The 17,076-nt window shown below is 41.7% G+C and overlaps 1 protein-coding gene across 1 annotated transcript; it reads right to left on the bottom strand.

The window, feature by feature from the left end:
• Positions 1–10,692: 10,692 nt before the first annotated feature.
• LOC122056018 (DEAD-box ATP-dependent RNA helicase 35-like) lies at positions 10,693–14,409 on the bottom strand. Its single transcript, XM_042617752.1, has 2 exons — positions 13,361–14,409; positions 10,693–11,790 (listed from the first exon to the last, which is right to left on the bottom strand). Exons 1-2 carry the CDS (start codon positions 14,317–14,319, stop codon positions 10,926–10,928), a joined length of 1,824 nt encoding a protein of 607 aa, XP_042473686.1. The 5' UTR covers positions 14,320–14,409; the 3' UTR covers positions 10,693–10,925.
• Between the last annotated feature and the right edge of the window lie 2,667 nt (positions 14,410–17,076).

Raw genomic sequence — 17,076 nt, 5'->3', positions numbered from 1 at the left:
AGGAAGAAGAGAGGATAAACTCTCTTTACCACGATGTGTACACGTGTTGCGTTTGTAATATAATATATAAATAAGCTTTTGTGCCGGAGGACCTATAGTGCTTCCATAGCCCGACGTTTGTGGACAGGGATGTAGTCTTCATAGTCATCATCGTCCTGGCATTCAGGTATGCACCGTTTCTGTCGGGGGAGGTTGCCATAAGCGAGCATAGGAGGCAGAGAGAAAGAAGAGAGCAAGGTATCAGCATTTAGAAATTGGAAATTGAATACTCGAGCCCTAATCCACACTTTTATTACCGAAAAAATTCCTAACAGATTTCTAAATAAAAATAAAAAATATAAAACCTAATAAATTATAAAAATTACCTTATTTAATAATTTTAAATAATTCATTCTTTTGATAGTAAAAAAACATTACCGATTGAATAAGAAGAAGAGAACATAACAACACATATTTTTTATATAAAACAATCAGAGAAATTATTGATGAGAAAAATTCTCCATAATACATTGTAGCTGAGTCTCGAACTCTATATTCCTAATTAACTTATAATAAAAATTTTCAATAATACGTCGTAGCTGAATCTCGAACTCTAGATTCTTGATTGAATAATGAGAAAAATTCTCAATAATGCAATACAGCTGAGTCTCGAAATCTAAATAACTAGTTGATTAATGAGAAAAATTTATAATAATATATCGCAGTTGAGTTTTGAACTCTAAACACTGATTAATGCGTTTGTGGAAATTACTAATAAACTATGAAATCATTTTCAATGTGAAAAATAAAAAGGACATTAACGTAACTTAATTTTGAGCTTCACCGAATTAATTGAGACTCAGTAATGGGTCAAGATACTTAGTAAAAATAGTGAGATAAAGATGTCTAATTTAATCAACAAATCTTAATTGTTAATACTTAATAGTTAATAAACTATTTTTAAACAATCCTCCATAAAATTAATATATATATATATATATATATATATATATATATATATATATATATATATATATATAAAATCTTATTTGAGTGCTGAGTCGATGGTCCCTAGGGACGCGACGCTCTCGTTGACTCTGCGTGGCCCTCTGAGTGACGTCGACCTCCGGCGAGAACCTGCAAGCACAAAACTGAGCCGGGAAGGGGTTCCCGGCAACGACCATCCGATGCTCAAGTCAGCTCCTAGCGGCAAGAAATCGAAAGAGAGTGACAAGAACTGTAGCTACAGTAATCAATAGCGCATCCCTCCGTTGGAGGCTGGAGGCCCTTATATAGGGCTTCTCAGGGGCGCGCACACGCTCCCCGAGGCATGCACGCCCCTCAAAGCATACCTAGAATGGGCGTGTCAGAAAAGCGCGTCTGTCTCAATACCTCAATAGCACGAGCATATCTCTGACGTGACAGTGGAAGCTTCCACCGTACGATTCTCTGTCTGACCATGCCGCGGACTCTACTGTTGACCATGCCTCCTATCGACGGAACGGGTCTCTAGAAAGATACCACTAACCACTCTTTGTCCTTTACCAGTCTGCGCGGGCGGCCCGATCGACCAACACCCTCCCTGGGCCGAGTGGAGGTCACCTCGGCTAGCGGCCTCCTGAAGGATGTCCGCTCGGTCGGTTATTTTATGTCCAAGTTCACTATTCTAGGCGAGTGATCTCTAACTGCAGGACTATGCCTCGTCTGTCGTCAGCCGAGCGGGATGACCGCACGACCATTATTCTTTCCCGTTTTGCTTTAAGAGCGTCGGAAGCTCGACGTCGAGCCGAGTTGTCGAGATGCTGGGTTGGCTCTTCCTCCCGCCGATCGGGCACCTACAGGGTGTCGACCGGTCGAGCGCCTACAGGGTGTTGACCGGTTGGGCGCCTATAGGGTGTTGACCACCTTGACCTCCTGCTGGACGGACCCCCTCCCCCGTTTACCCACTGCATCACATGCCTTCTCTTCAAGTCTAGTCGAAGGAGGCTGAAAGTCCGACTGACTGGACGAATGACCTGGCGAGTAGTCGGTCGATCGGCTAATAGACGGGTTGGATCCTGCTCAGTTCCTGTAGGATTGTTCTTCTCTGGTCGTGGCTTTGTGTCTTTATGCTTAGTATCTCGGATACGTTTCCCCGCCGATTTCGAAGGGGTGCGAACCGGTCAGCTAATGTTGACGTTGTCCGAATCTCCTCGTGATGCGTACAGATCAGTTTCATTAAGCCTGAACACGCGCTCATTAAATGATAACCTGTGGGACGACGCCACGTGTCGCCGGCGCAGTCGCCGAACGTCCGAGGTGACAGCTGCTGATGTGACGTTTGGCGGTTCGAATTCAACGGTCGGATGTGCGCTTTGATTTCGGCGACCTAGATCGGATGGCCCTGATCAGCCGCGCCTATCTTTATAAGGCCTCAGCACTGCCGCTTTCTTCTCCGCGTTCTACTTCTGCTCTCCAACCATTTGCTCCGGCAACTTTGTTTGCTTCCAGCGTTCCATTCCAGCGTTCCAGTGATTCTCAGCTTTCTTCTCCAGCACTCCATTTTCCTGTAAGCTCTAATATTCGATTTATTTTTCTCCTGGTCTTTACCGATTTACGGCGCTCCGTCGCCTCTCTTCGATCCTTTTTTGCTTTTTCGTCGAATTCCCTAGCGAATCCCTCTGTTTCTATTTTCCGACTATGGTCAGTTCCTCCTAGCCAGTCGACCTGGCCCCTGGTCCTTTGTACACCACCATAAAGACCAGGTTTGATACGGGTGACTCGACACATCTCATAAATGCTTTTGACCTTCCGCCGACCACGAAATTGTCTTGGCCGAACCGTCTGATTGGCCACATAACCCGTCGACCGACACTATTTGTTTCTTTCGAGACCAGTTTGTGGCCGACCTTCGATTTCCCATCCACCCGTTCATTACCGAAGTTTGCAATTTCTTTCACATCCCGCTCGCCCAGCTCGTTCCCAATTCCTTTTGCTTGTTATGTGGTGTAGTTGTGCTATTCAAAGTGCACAACATCCCGTTGACCCCTCATGTCTTCCACTACTTCTACTACCCTAAACAATCCGAGCTAGGCACCTACCTATTCCAATCTCGCATTGGCCTAGTCTTCTTCGACAAGATTCCCACCTCCAACAAGCACTGGAAGGAGTATTTCTTCTACATCAGACCCCCTGAGCGTCCAAGCTTCCGGACTAAGTGGCAGGTCAGACTTCCCCTTTAGTCGGATTTGAAGAAGTACAAGACACGGCCGGACTATCTTCATACCGCCAATATGCTGGTCGGCCTGAAGTTCGATATTCACAAATTGCTCCCAAAGGCGTTCTATACATCATTGGGCTGAGTCCGAGCCGAGTTTAGCTCCTGAGTAGCCTAGGTACAAGATTTTTTTATTCCCCTTCCTTTGAGTCTAACTGATTCTGTTCTTCTTTTGCAGCTGACATCATGATGCGCGCCCGAGCCGTCGGGATAATGAAGGCCAAGCAGGCCGAGATCGAGGCAGATGCCGCCAAGGAGATGGAGCGGCTCGGCTTGACCCCGGTCGGCTCACAAGAGGGCACGGCTGGGGAAACTGCCACAGCTGGAGAGAACACAACTGCGGGTGATGAGACCGCCGAGCGGACCCCCAGCGTGGGTGTGGCAACCGAGCCAGGCTCAGTTCACGATGTGCCGCCCGTCATTCCCACTGAGGGATCGGGATCCTCGGGCGATGAAGTTCCGCTATCCCGCAAGAGGCGCCGAGCCGACGTGCCCTCCTAGTCCGCCACGTCCATTGTGCAAACTTCTGCGGGAGGCATCCCATCTACAGCCGCCACAACAGTGGAGGCTACCTCCTCCGATCGGACCCCATCTGTGGCCGAGCTGTAGGAGCCACTTCCCGTGCAGCCACTCGCCTCCCTTCCTTCGGCTGGGAGGAGGATAACTCGCTCAGCCATTCATCCCATTCGTCCCACCCAGCCCTCCGGTCCGGCTGCCTCTGCCCAATCAGCGTCGGGCGGGAGACGATTCGTCACTGTTACCCTTCGTCTACCGACCGAGGATCTTCGCTCGCCGAGCGATCAGGCCAAATCTCCCCAACATCAAGTCTACATCCGGGGTCGGCTCGGCCGTGTATGGGAGGAGGCGAGGGCTCGAGCGGCCATGAAACCCCCGGGCACGTTGGCCGACAACAATCTGGAGATGCCCACCGGGGTTAGTACTTTTGGTTATCACTTCATAAGTTATCTCCGATTGACACTAATATTCACTTTGTAGTACTGGGTGGAAAGTATCGTCATGTGCCAGCGGTTGGCACAGGTGGAGGATGAGCTGAAGAAACTCAAACTTTCAGGGGAAGGTTCTTCCTCCCGGGGGCCGTCACCCGCTCGGTTGAAGGCAGAGCTGGAGAAGGCCCAACAACTTTTGACAGAGGAGCAGCAGAAGTCGGCCAAATAGGCCAATAGGCTGAGTCAGATCAAGGTTCAATTGAAGACCTACGATAGGAAGCTGGAGTTGGCCTCCACGAGGAAGCAACGGGCTATCGCCGACCTGGAAGAAAAGAACAAGGAAGCTAGGCGACTGGCCGAGAAGCTAAAGGAAGCGGAGAACTCCTTGGTTGCTGAGCGGGAGAGCCGCTCGGCCAAGGAGACTGAACTACAAGGCCACGTGAAGCGCCTTGAAGATGAGCTGCTGGCGTCGCGTGCTGCTTTAAAGACCTATAAGGAGGCTGAGCCGGTTCGCTTTGCTGCCATGAAGCATCAATACCTCCGCTCGGAGCCCTTTCTGGAGAAGGCGACAGACCGTATCGTCCATTCGTTTGAACTGGCCATTACCGCCATGCTCGCTCAATTGAAGACGAACGACCACCTCTCTGAAGGTTTTTCCGACCGGGATGTCAACCGAGTCCAGCTCCTGGAGGATATCCCCAACGAGACCTTTGAATATATCGAGTGAGCGAGGAGCCGCTATTTTTAAAAGCCTTGTTTTTTGTAAGCCTTAATGGTCTTCCTACCGTTCGACAATGTCTATGAATGAAACCTTGTCTTTTTCATATGCTGTCAGCTTGCTATGTATGTGGTCGCGTAGTCCCGATCGGCAGTGACACCCAGGATATTATTGAAAGATTCTCTTGGGATTATACCTCTGAGGTATAGAATCGCTGCGTGACTTCAGCTTTAGTGTCTATGTTAGACGATTTTTCAAGGCCGGGGTTTAACATCGCCGCTCGACGGTCTCCCAAATGGGGTATTTATAGTCGTCGCGTCGACTTTGGGGTTTAACATCGCCGCTCCGACCCTGGGGTTTAAAGTCGCCGCTCGACGGTCTTCAAGGCGGAGTATTTATGGTCGTCGCTCCGACCTAGGGTTTATAGTCACCGCTCGACTCTTGGGTTTAACGTCTCCACTCGACGGTCTTCTGAGCGGGGTTTTTATAGTCGCCGCGTTGACTCTGGGGTTTAACGTCGCCGCTCGACGGTCTTCCGAGCGGGGTTTTTATAGTCGCCGCGTTGACTCTAGGGTTTAACGTCGCCGCTTGACGGTATTCCGAGTGGGGTTTTTATAGTCGCCGCGTCGACTCTGGGGTTTAACATTGCCGCTCGACGGTCTTCCGAGCAGGGTTTTTATAGTTGTCGCGTCGACTCTCGGGTTTAACGTTGCTGCTCGACGGTTTTCAAGGCGGAGTATTTATGGTCGCTGCTCCGACCTTGGGGTTTATAGTCACCTCTCAACTCTTGGGTTTAACGTCGTCGCTCGACGGTCTTCAAGGCGGAGTATTTATGGTCACTGCTTCGACCCTAGGGTTTATAGTCGTAGCTCGACTCTTGGGTTTAATGTCTCCGCTCGACGATCTTCTGAGCGGGGTTTTTATAGTCGCCGCGTCGACTCTGGGGTTTAACGTCGTCGCTCGACGGTCTTCCGAGCGGGGTTTTTAAAGTCGCCGCGTTGACTCTGGGGTTTAACGTCGTCGCTCGACGGTCTTCCGAGCGGGGTTTTTATAGTTGCCGCGTCGACTCTGGGGTTTAACGTCGCCGCTCGACGGTCTTCCGAGCAGGGTTTTTATAGTTGCCGCGTCGACTCTAGAGTTTAAAGTTGCTGCTCGACGGTCTTCTGAGCGAGGTTTTTATAGTCGCCGCGTTGACTCTGGGGTTTAACGTCGCCGCTTGACGGTCTGGTGAGGTATTATGGACTGGACGTTCGGCGATAAAGTCAGTGAACATTGCGCTTTTGGTTTTCAGCCTGTAATGAAAAGGCGCAGGAGAATGCAAAGGTACAAGATATTAGTTACATTATTGCACCTTTCATCCAGCTCAGTATGGCTGCAGGTGGTTAGCACTCCACGATCACTCTAGTCGCCGCTCGTTCTTGTCTTCCAGATAATATGCCCCCGGGCAGACCTTTTCCACAACCTTGAATGGTTCAGCCCATGGGGCCTCCAGTTTGGTGACGTCGCCGACCGGCTTGATTTTCTTCCAAATGAAGTCTCCGACCTGAAATGATCTGGGTACCACCCGCCTGTTGTAGTTCTGTTTCATTCTTTGTCGATACGCCATCAACCGGACGGCTGCCTTGGCTTGCGTTTCGTCCACCAGGTCAAGCTCCAATTGCCTCCGTTCGGCGTTGTCCTCACTATAGCGTCGGATCCGGTTGGACTCTATTCCGACTTCGACCGGTACGATGGCTTCTCCTCCGTATACCAAGTGGAATGGGGTGACCCCCTCCCCTTCCTTAGGCGTTGTACGGATCACCCACAATACAGCCGACAGCTCATCCACCCAGCTTCCCCCTTCATGATCGAGCCGAGCTCGTAGAATCCGTAAGATTTCCTGATTCGCTACCTCGACTTGCTTGTTACTCTACGGGTATGCAACAGAGGTGAAGGCTTGTTGTATACCGTACCCCCTCGCACCATTCCTTTAGTTGCTAACCTGAGAACTGTCTCCCGTTGTCCGAAATGAGCCGACGGGGAATACCAAACCGACAAATGATATGCTTCCAGATGAACTTCATGACCATCTGTTTAGTTATCTTCGTTAACGGCTTAGCCTCGACCCACCTGGAGAAATAGTCGACCGCCACCAGTAAGAATTTTCACTACCCGGGTGCCATAGGAAACGACGCTACGATGTCCATACCCCATTGGTCAAACGGGCAGGACACGGTGGAGGACTTCATCTCTTCCGTCGGTTGATGCGAGAAGTTATGGTATTTTTGGCATGATAGGCACATGCTGACTATCCGAGCGGCGTCTTCCTGGAGTGTCGGCTAAAAGTACTCGGCTAAAAGGACTTTTCTTGCTAATGAGCGACCGCCCGGATGTCCTTCGCAGGACCCTTGATGCACCTCTTGTAATACATAGTCGACATCTTCCGGACCAACGCACTTAAGTAAAGGCCTAGAGAATGCTTTCTTATAAAGCTGCTCTCCGATCAGGATGAAATGCCTGGGGATATGGTAAAATTGGTAGACGGACTTGATTGGATTAAGTCTTTGTAAAAAAAATGTACTAAATGGTAACTTCCAAATTGAAAGAAACCCTAGAATTTAAAATGGATAATCTGAGCAAAATCCTTAGTTTGATAAAATTAAGGTTTATTAAATTAGAATAAAAAAAAGATAGGGGTAGACCACGTAAATTTATATACATAATATGTTTAGTTCAAATTATCATGTATATATAATTTTAATTATGTAATTATTCAAATAATTAAGTTATAGGAAATAAAATATAATAAAATTTTATTTGATTTAACATAAATAATACAATAAAAAATTATTTATTTAAAATTTTTAATAAATAACCTAGCCCTACTTAATAATAATAATAATAATAATAATAATAATTATTATTATTAGTACTTAAACTCTACAATTTTTTACTTTTTCTTTTTTACATTTACTTTTTCACATTTTCTTTATTTTTAGGTGTTTTTACCTTTTTTTCTTTGTTTTTTACGTTTTTTAATTTTTTTTATGTTTTTTAATTTTTTAAGTTTTTTAAATTTTTATTTTTTTTATGTTTTTTATTTTTTTATGTTTTTTTGTTTTATTATGTTTTTTATGTTTTATTTTTTTTTTACGTATTTACATTTTTTTTTTATGTTTTTATTTTTTTTACGTTTTTAGATTTTTTTAAAAAAAATTATGTTTTTATTTTTTTACGTTTTTTCATTTTTTTAATGTTTTTATTTTTTTTTACGTTTTTACATTTTTTTTAAAAAAATTATGTTTTTATTTTTTTTTTACGTTTTTACATTTTTTTTATTTTTTTACTTTTTTAAAAAAAATTTATGTTTTTATTTTTTTTACGTTTTCTTTAAATTTTTTTACGTTTTTTTTTGTTTTTATGTTTTTATTTTTTTACGTTTTTACGTTTTTTCTATTTTTTATGTTTTTTAAATTTTTTTTACGTTTTTTTTTTTTTTTACGTTTTTTTATTGTTACAATTTTTAATTATTTTTAAAATTTTAAACCTTTTTTTTCTTTTTTTTATTTTTTTACATTTTTTAATTATTTTTTACATTTTTTCTATTTTTTTATTTTGATTTTTTACGTTTTTTTAATTTGTTTATTTTACTTTTTTTATTTTTCATTTTTTTTTTACATTTTTCCTTTTTATCATATTTGTTTCTTATTCGAGTATATTTTAAGTAAAAAAATTTCATTAATCCTAGAATAAAAAAAATATCAATTTTTCGAGATTTTTCGATTCCGAGTTACATGTTTCTTTGCTAACGTGTCGGACATAGAACATTACTCGCGAATTATGGATTATCTAAATCAAATATGTTGGTGCGGGAAGCATCCGATGATCGAACTTGTGTTTTGATAATGGCAAAGGATTCAAAGTTAAGGTGTTTTGTGATTTAACATGTCTGCTTGAGTATTTCAGGAAAGTCCTAGCTGCGGTTAGGCAAAGGGAAAATCTTAGGGGGTGGTAACCCTAGGTCATAGGGGGCGGTAACCCTATGCGGAAAGTCTTAGCAGGTCGATGGCTTCAGGCAAAAGTCCTAGGGGGGTGGTAACCCTAGGTGGAAAGTCATGGTATCGCGAACCAGGTAAAAGACTGGACTAGCCGGGAAGCGGATGTCCAGCAGAAAGTCCGGAAGCGTCGAGTGCTGAGCAAAAGTCCAGTCGATCTGGAGGATCGCACTGGCAGCAGGTAAATCTCCTGAATGGAGTAGGTGAGGACGCGTTCCCCGTAGAGGGAACAGTAGGCGTCGGGTCGACCTAGGATTTCCGGTCGGAAATCCGAAGTCAGATCCGGACAGTCCGGAGACTGTCACAATATTCTTTATCATATTTATACTGTCATTTTATGCTAACTTTGTGCTGCAGGGTGGTTTTTGTGATTAACATATCTTGCAGGGACCAAAGTGCACAATTACCCTCGGATGAACAGTGTCCGAGGCGCCTCCATGGAGTTTGGAGGCGCCTCGGGTGCAAAACCTGATCTGGCTGCGTAACCAGCTTGGAGGCGCCTCCATGGAGTTTGGAGGCACCTAGGGTGCAAAACCTGATCTGACTGCGTAACCAGCTTGGAGGCGCCTTGGACAGAAGACTGAAGGCGCTTTGAAGGGTGTTGAAGGCGCCTTCAGGTCCCAGCAATCAAAGGCTTATCGCAGCGAACTGATCGGGATAGAACTTAGCTTCAAGGCGTCTTGGAGCTTGTTTAAGGCGCCTTGAACACTGTTTAAAAGCAGGGTTCGAGCAGCACTTCAAAACAACAACTTCCAGGCTTCCTTTCTTCGACGTGCTGCTAACAAGATCATTCCGAGGTGCTGTTGCGACATACCGACGACCTGGAACATCAACTTCGATTCTGTTATTGTCGGTATAATTTCTTTTTGTGCTTACAATTGTAAATCACTTATTGTACTTTTAACGAACTTATAGTTGTTGCCCACGGAAAGCGATCAAGAATCGCGAGCCTTCGAGTAGGAGTCACCTTAGGCTCCGAACGAAGTAAATTCCTCTGTGTTTGTGTTTCTTTATTTTATTCCGCTGCGTTTTAATTACTCGACGATTGTTTTACGATTCCGATAATCAAAAGAAATAGCTGTGAGCGCTATTCACCCCCCCTCTAGCGCGTCTTGATCCAACAAAATAGCATTTTCATTGATAATCTTGGATGGATAATCTTGAATCAAACGTATCTTAATAATTATAAGTATAACTGGTGCGGTCTCAGGGATCCAGATACAGCCGTTAATTTAACTGTCAATTTAGATTGAGTCTTTGGATTGATATCTGGCTAAACAATTTGAGCAGAATTTTATCAATTTATCAATCCATTTTAACATAATCAAAAGTGCACCAACTCCATGCTTTTGTGATTCCAAATAACTTAAATGAAAACTCAACAGACTCATAGATTTGATCCATCTATATGGCAGCTTAAATTTTAAAATTTTAATTAATTTTTTTTTTTAACAGACTCATGGATTAACCCTATTTTGGATTGGAGTTTTTTCAATCCGCTAACATGGGGGCCAGTCCGCCCCGCCTCCGTGACAGCACTGCCCCAACCCAAGGGCATATAAACAGTTTGCTAAAGACATTCTTCAGAATCTTTGTTGTGGATTTAATCAATCTTAAAGATTCTCAAACACACTTCAGATCTTATAAATGATGTGAAAGAGGACGAGCAGCCATTAGTCCTAATTATAATTAAAATCAACTATGTAAGTCCTATTGAAGTGAAGAACATGGCAGGAAAAGGAAAACACACAAAGGAAATCAACCAAACTATTCTAAGATGTTCACGTAAATCCAGCATTTTCTGCAAAAGTTAGAACACAAGAGTGAGTTCAATCTGTAAGATTACAGCAACAAGTTGACAAAAAAAAAATTACAAATCTAAAGGCATTTAGTCAGCACTGGTAGATAGACAGATAGTTCCTTCAAGAGCTGAATCAGTTTGATGTGCAACTGATGAGAGGTAGACACAACTACAAAGTCTGACAGAAAAATTACATTTCGCCCCTATAGCCTCCAGAACCAAAATAGTCTCTTCTTGAACCAGCAATGGCTATAGATTTCTGGTGCTCCAGCTTAGGACAATCACGGATTCGATGGCCAAGGCCACCGCAATATGCACAACCCTTGACTCCACTAGCACTCGTGAGAACATCGCCGTCTTCCATCGGATCATTAAGTTCTGCCAATACTGGCGGAATCCTTTGCTTTGCCTCTTGCAGTAGGTGCTTCAAGTCGAGGAGTGTCGTCTCTGTTTGGTTTTTGTTTATGAACGTTGTCGCAATGCCTGTTTTTCCACACCTTCCCGTTCGTCCAATTCGATGTACGTAATTTTCAATTTCAGCTGGCATGTCGTAGTTTATTACATGTTGAATGTCAGGAAAATCAAGCCCCTTGGAAGCAACATCAGTGGCCACCAAAACATCCTTCTTGCCAGATTTAAAAGATGATATTGCATATTCTCTGTCTTCTTGATCCTTGCCGCCGTGGATAGCAACTGCTTCAACACCCTTATGAAGAAGATACTCGTGGATATCATCCACATCAGCTTTATTCTCACAAAAAACCAAGACTGGTGGTGGTGTCTTCTGGAGGCATTCAAGAAGATATACGAGTTTCGCTTCTTGTTTCACATATTCAACCTCTTGAATGACATCAAGGTTTGCTGCTCCGGCTCTTCCAACATTTACTATTACAGGTTTCACCAAAGCATTTTTTGCGAAGTTTTGTATCTTTGTTGGCATGGTGGCGGAAAAGAGTAAGGTTTGCCTTTGTGATTTAAAATGATCGAATACTTCCCTTATATCCTCCTCAAATCCCAAATCCACAAGTCTATCAGCCTCATCCAATGTCAAGTAACTGCAGTAAAAAATGATGTTAGAATCATCACAAATGTGAAATTGAAACAATTCTAAATAACAATTGAGAATTGTATGGTTTTTTTGGCATAATTAATGCAGTATCCTTTAAACTTGGTAATTTAACACTTCCCCAAAAGATACATCAGATCTATATAAATGAACTACATGGATGAGCAACAACATTTCTGCATCCACCAACAACAGCACTATCCAAATACCACCAAATTCTAAAACAGGTTACTTTAAACACACTGAACAATCATACAAGGTAAATTAAATAAACTGTTATCTATATAAGATTAAGAGTGAAAAAGAACCCACACACCTAATGTTTTGGAGTGGTTAGCATTATGGTGGACTCGACATCATAATATCTCGTTACATGAGGCAGATTTGTTTTCTAGTGGTAGGAATAGAGTACCTAGATTATAGTAAAGTAACAACCATCTCCAAAGTGGTGTTCAGAATCACATTAATGAAGATAATTAACCATATCTGGATTTCTTGTGTCCTGTGCTCATTAGACGACAAACTGAGCCTAAATTCTCCTTTTGTTAGTTGCAACGATGCAGGATGCTTTTCATCTATCTATACTTTGTTATTGCCCATTTCTGTCAATATTGTGAGAGTCAAGGTACTGCATGATTCACTGATTAGATAAATGTCTACATTGCCTCCAAGGTATTCAAAGTTAGTTATTTTTGTTTACTTATTTTTGTTTCCTTTTCTTTACTGTAATTAGGGTTATATAACTAATCAAAGGGAAAACAAACTAAACATACATGTAAAAAGTTGAGCTCCTTGGTCAGATTGGCATGCTTCACCAAACCGCTTAATTTCTGTTGGTATATGTGGAGATCTAGAATGTCTATTTCTTTGATTTGAATTGGATCATAATCAGCAAATTGGAAAATGGCTAAAAGAAACTGTAATTACAATAAAATGTGGGTAGAAGATGATATTACAAGACTGATTTACAGGGGCCACATGCTATGAGTGAGGGCTTATAGTCAGAAATGAATCCAATGATTCTACAAGGTGTAGGAATGTCTATTTCTTTGATTTGAATTGGATCATAATCACCAAATTGGAAAATGGCTAAAAGAAACTGTAATTACAATAAAATGTGGGTAGAAGATGATATTACAAGACTGATTTACAGGGGCCACATGCTATGAGTGAGGGCTTATAGTCAGAAATGAATCCAATGATTCTACAAGGTGTAGGAAAGGGCATCTAAATCCCTATTTCCTCCATCATAATCATCAGCATGATCAAATTGTAGCTATGAATCACAACTATATTGTATGAGCTACATGTGTACTTGGATTGTTTCCCTTAATTAAACTATGTGTAATGTAAAATTGTCTAATCCATTCATAAAAGGTTATCTTGTCTAATTCTTTTAGGATCCAAGTAGAAATATCAACACAAAAAGTTTATATTTTGTAGCAAATAACTTGAATAATCAAACAAGATGCTGCATTTTCAACTGAGTTTATTTTCACATATATCTTTACAAGATTATAATGAGTTAAAGCTATGTTGACATACTAAAGGAATAATACCTGCAGTTATCAAGATTCATCTTTTTCTTAGCAAGTAAATCTTTCAACCTCCCTGGAGTGGCGACAACAATATGCACCCCTTTCTTGATCACCTCAAGTTGCGACCTCATGTCGACACCGCCAATACATAACAACGGCCTCAGCTCGGGGTAGCCATCCTTCTTCAGAGGAAGAAGGAACTGCTCGACGACCTCATAAGTTTGACGAGCAAGCTCCCTCGAAGGGCACACCACGAGTCCAAATGGGCCCTCGCCGGGCACTATTGGCATCATAAGCTCCTCTTGCAGCGCTGTCATAATCAGAGGGAGCACAAAGACCAATGTTTTACCCGAACCAGTGAAGGCAATACCGATCATGTCTCGCCCTGACAGGATTACTGGAAGACCCTGCACCTGGATGGGGGTGGGCTGGAGGATCCCCTTTTCCTTCAGCTTCTGGAGGACAGGCTCCGGAAATCGCATGTCGCGGAAGTTCCTTATCGGGGCCGGCACGTCGTCGCCGTCAACGAGGATGTGCCACTTGCGGCGGATGGCGTCGGCTTGAGCTGCAGACAGCCGTCGGATAGCAAGCGGAGGCCTCCACCCAGTGGGCATCGGCTCGGTGTAGGTAATGCCCTTGGCGAGTTCACGGACAGACATAAGAGTCTTCCGGTCAGAGAGGTGCTCGATCATCTCCTTCTCCTGCTGGACGAGCTGCTCGGTAGGGCTGACCTCGGGGAGCTCGCGCTTGAGTTGGGAGGCCTTGACGAGGAGGCTAGGTTTAGCCTCGGCGATCGGGGGGCGTGGATCGGAAGAAGGGTCATCGGATTGGGCGGCGACGGAGGAGGCGGATTGGCTCTTTCGCTGGAGGACCTTTAGGGCTTCCATAGCCCGGCGTTTGTGTACAGGAACGTAGTCTTCGTAGTCATCGTCCTCGTCCTGGGGTTCAGATAGGCTCCGTTTTCCGTCGGAGGTCGCCATCGGCGAGCGGAGGCAGAAAGAGGGCAAGGTGTCGGCGAGCGTAGAGAAAAGAGGGCAAGGTGTCGGGCCTGTCGGCTGTTTGGAAATTGAATACTCCCTGATCCAACCTTTTATTACCGAAAAAATTCTGTTTTTTTTTTCTTATAACAAATTTCCAAATAAAAATAAAAAATAAAAACCCAAATATATTTTAAAAATTATCTTATTTAATTATTTTAAATAAAATTAAATTTATTCTTTCATCTTTACATTTTCCCTCTCACTTATAGTATGGGGAAGGAGTGGACTTTAGGGAGGGGTATTATTAGTTTTTTAATTTAATTATATGAATTGTTTAATTGAGTGTTTTGCTAAATTTTTTTTTTTTTTTTTTTTTTTATAAGAATGTCTCTGTTTCAAAATTATACTGAAATATAATAATGAATAAGAATATATAATAATGAATAAAATATAATTTTATTTTGAAACTCAAATTGCATGATAGAAATTTTTTATTTTTTCAACCGAATTCTTTTTAAACATTCTATTTTAATAAATCAATTCTTATCAGAATTTTGTTTCAATCAAATTCTTTCTAAACATTCTATTTTAATAAATCAATTCTTACCAGAATTACCTTTCAACCGAATTCTTTTTAAACATTTTATTTTAATAAATCAATTCTTACCAGAATTACCTTTCAACCGAATTCTTTTTAAACATTTTATTTTAATAAATCAATTCTTATCAGAATTATGGATATTACAATGAACAAAAACCAGAAATGGAATTTTTATTTTTTTCTTTATTTGTTTCCCTCTTTTTTTTTTTTAACTTTAATGTTAGAACATAAAGTCGTTCTACTAATCTAATTAGATTATGACAATATATACTTTCTATTGAAAGTAACTAGTTGTTGTCCAAACTAAAGAAAAGAGGTTCTACACATAAGAAGATTAGATCCTTCTTTCGTTACACGATTCACGTATCGTGTATTTCACCTTTCTTTTAGACTCCTCTCCATTCCATTTTTTAGGGTAAAAAAACATGACGGATTATGAATTGGAAGAAGAGAGGATAAACTTTTTTTACGATGATGTGCACACAACGTTTGTAATATAATCTATTAATCGCCTTTTACACTCGAGGGCCTTCTAGGCTTCCATAGCTTGCTGTTTGTGGACATGGATATAGTCTTTGTAGTCACCATCTTCATCTTGGTATTAAGGTATGCTCCGTTCTTCGTCGGTGGAGGTCTTGATTGGAGGTGGAGCAAGAAAAGGTGCCCGAAAGAAAAAAAGATGAATCATCATCGACGAACGGAGGCAGAGAGAAGAGGAGCAAGGGCGAGCAGAGCTAGAGGCAGAGACAAGAGGAGCAAGGGTTTGACAATTTCAGGGGAATCAGAAAGTGAATACTTGAAAGCGCCCTAATCCACCCCCTTTCTTATCGAAAAAATTCCTAATAAAATCTTATTTTTTCTTATAACAATTTTTCAAATAAAATAAAAAAAAAGGTAGCCCGGTGCACGAAGCTCCCGCCATGCAGGGTCCCAGGGAAGGATCCATTGTACGCAACCTTACCCTACACAGCCTTATATTTTATATTTTCAAATAAAATAAAAAATAAAAAAATAAAAACCTAATAAATTGTAAAATTACCATATTTAACCATTTAAAATAAAATTAAATTCTTAATTAAATTTATTATTTTGACAGTAAAAAAACATGATCGACTATGAATGTAAGAAGAGAGGATAAACTCTCTTTTACGAAGATTGTGCACATGTGTTGTGTTTGTAATATATGAATCGGATTTTGCATTGGAGGACCTTCTGGGCTTTCATAGCCCGACATTTGTTTATAAGGATGTAGTCATCGTCGTCGTCCTGGTGTTTAGGTATGCTCTGTTTTCCGTTGGTGGAGGTAGGAGAAGGTGGTCAGAAAGAAGGAAGATAAATCGTCGTCAGCAAGCGAAGGCAGAGAGAAGAAGAGCAAGGGCAAGCGGAGGCAAATAGAAGAGGAGCAAGGGATTAGGCAGTTTTAGGGAAATCGAAAATTGAATACTCGAAAGAGCCAAAATCCACCCCATTTCTTACGGAAAAAATTCCTAATAAAATCTTAATTTTCCTTATAATAATTTTTCAAATTAAAATAAAAAATAAATACCTAATAAATTATAAAAATTAACTTATTTAACCCTTTTAAATAAAATAAAATTTATAATTTTATTTATTCTTTTAATATAAAAAAAAACATGACCGATTATAAATGGGAAGAAGAGTGGATAAACTCTATTTACGGTGATTGTGCACACGTGTTGCGTTTGTAATATAATATATGAATCGGCTATTGTGCTGGAGGACCTTCAGGACTTCTATAGACCAACGTTTATGGACAGGGATGTAGTCTTTGTAATCATCGTCGTCGTCTCGGCGTTCCGGTTTACTCCATTTCCCGTCGGTGGAGATCATGATTGGAGGAGAATGCACCAGGAAACAAGGAAGATGAATCATCGTCAGCAAGAGGAGGCAGAGAGAATAGGAGTGAGGACGAGCGGAGGTATAGAGAAGAGGAGCAAGAGTTTCATCATTTTCAGGAGAATTGAAAAGTGAATACTCGAAAGTGCCCTAATCAAACCCCATTCTTACAAAAAAAAAATTCTAATAAAATTTTATTTTTCCTTATGATAATTTTCCATATAAAAAATAAAAATAAAAGAAAATAAAAAACCTAATAAATTATATAAATTACCTTATTTAACTATTTTAAATAAAAT

Source organism: Zingiber officinale, chromosome 3B (assembly GCF_018446385.1).
Source record: "Zingiber officinale cultivar Zhangliang chromosome 3B, Zo_v1.1, whole genome shotgun sequence".
Lineage (NCBI taxonomy): Eukaryota > Viridiplantae > Streptophyta > Magnoliopsida > Zingiberales > Zingiberaceae > Zingiber > Zingiber officinale.
The sequence above is the reverse complement of the archived record's forward strand: the minus strand, read 5'-3'. Positions and strand labels throughout refer to the sequence as shown.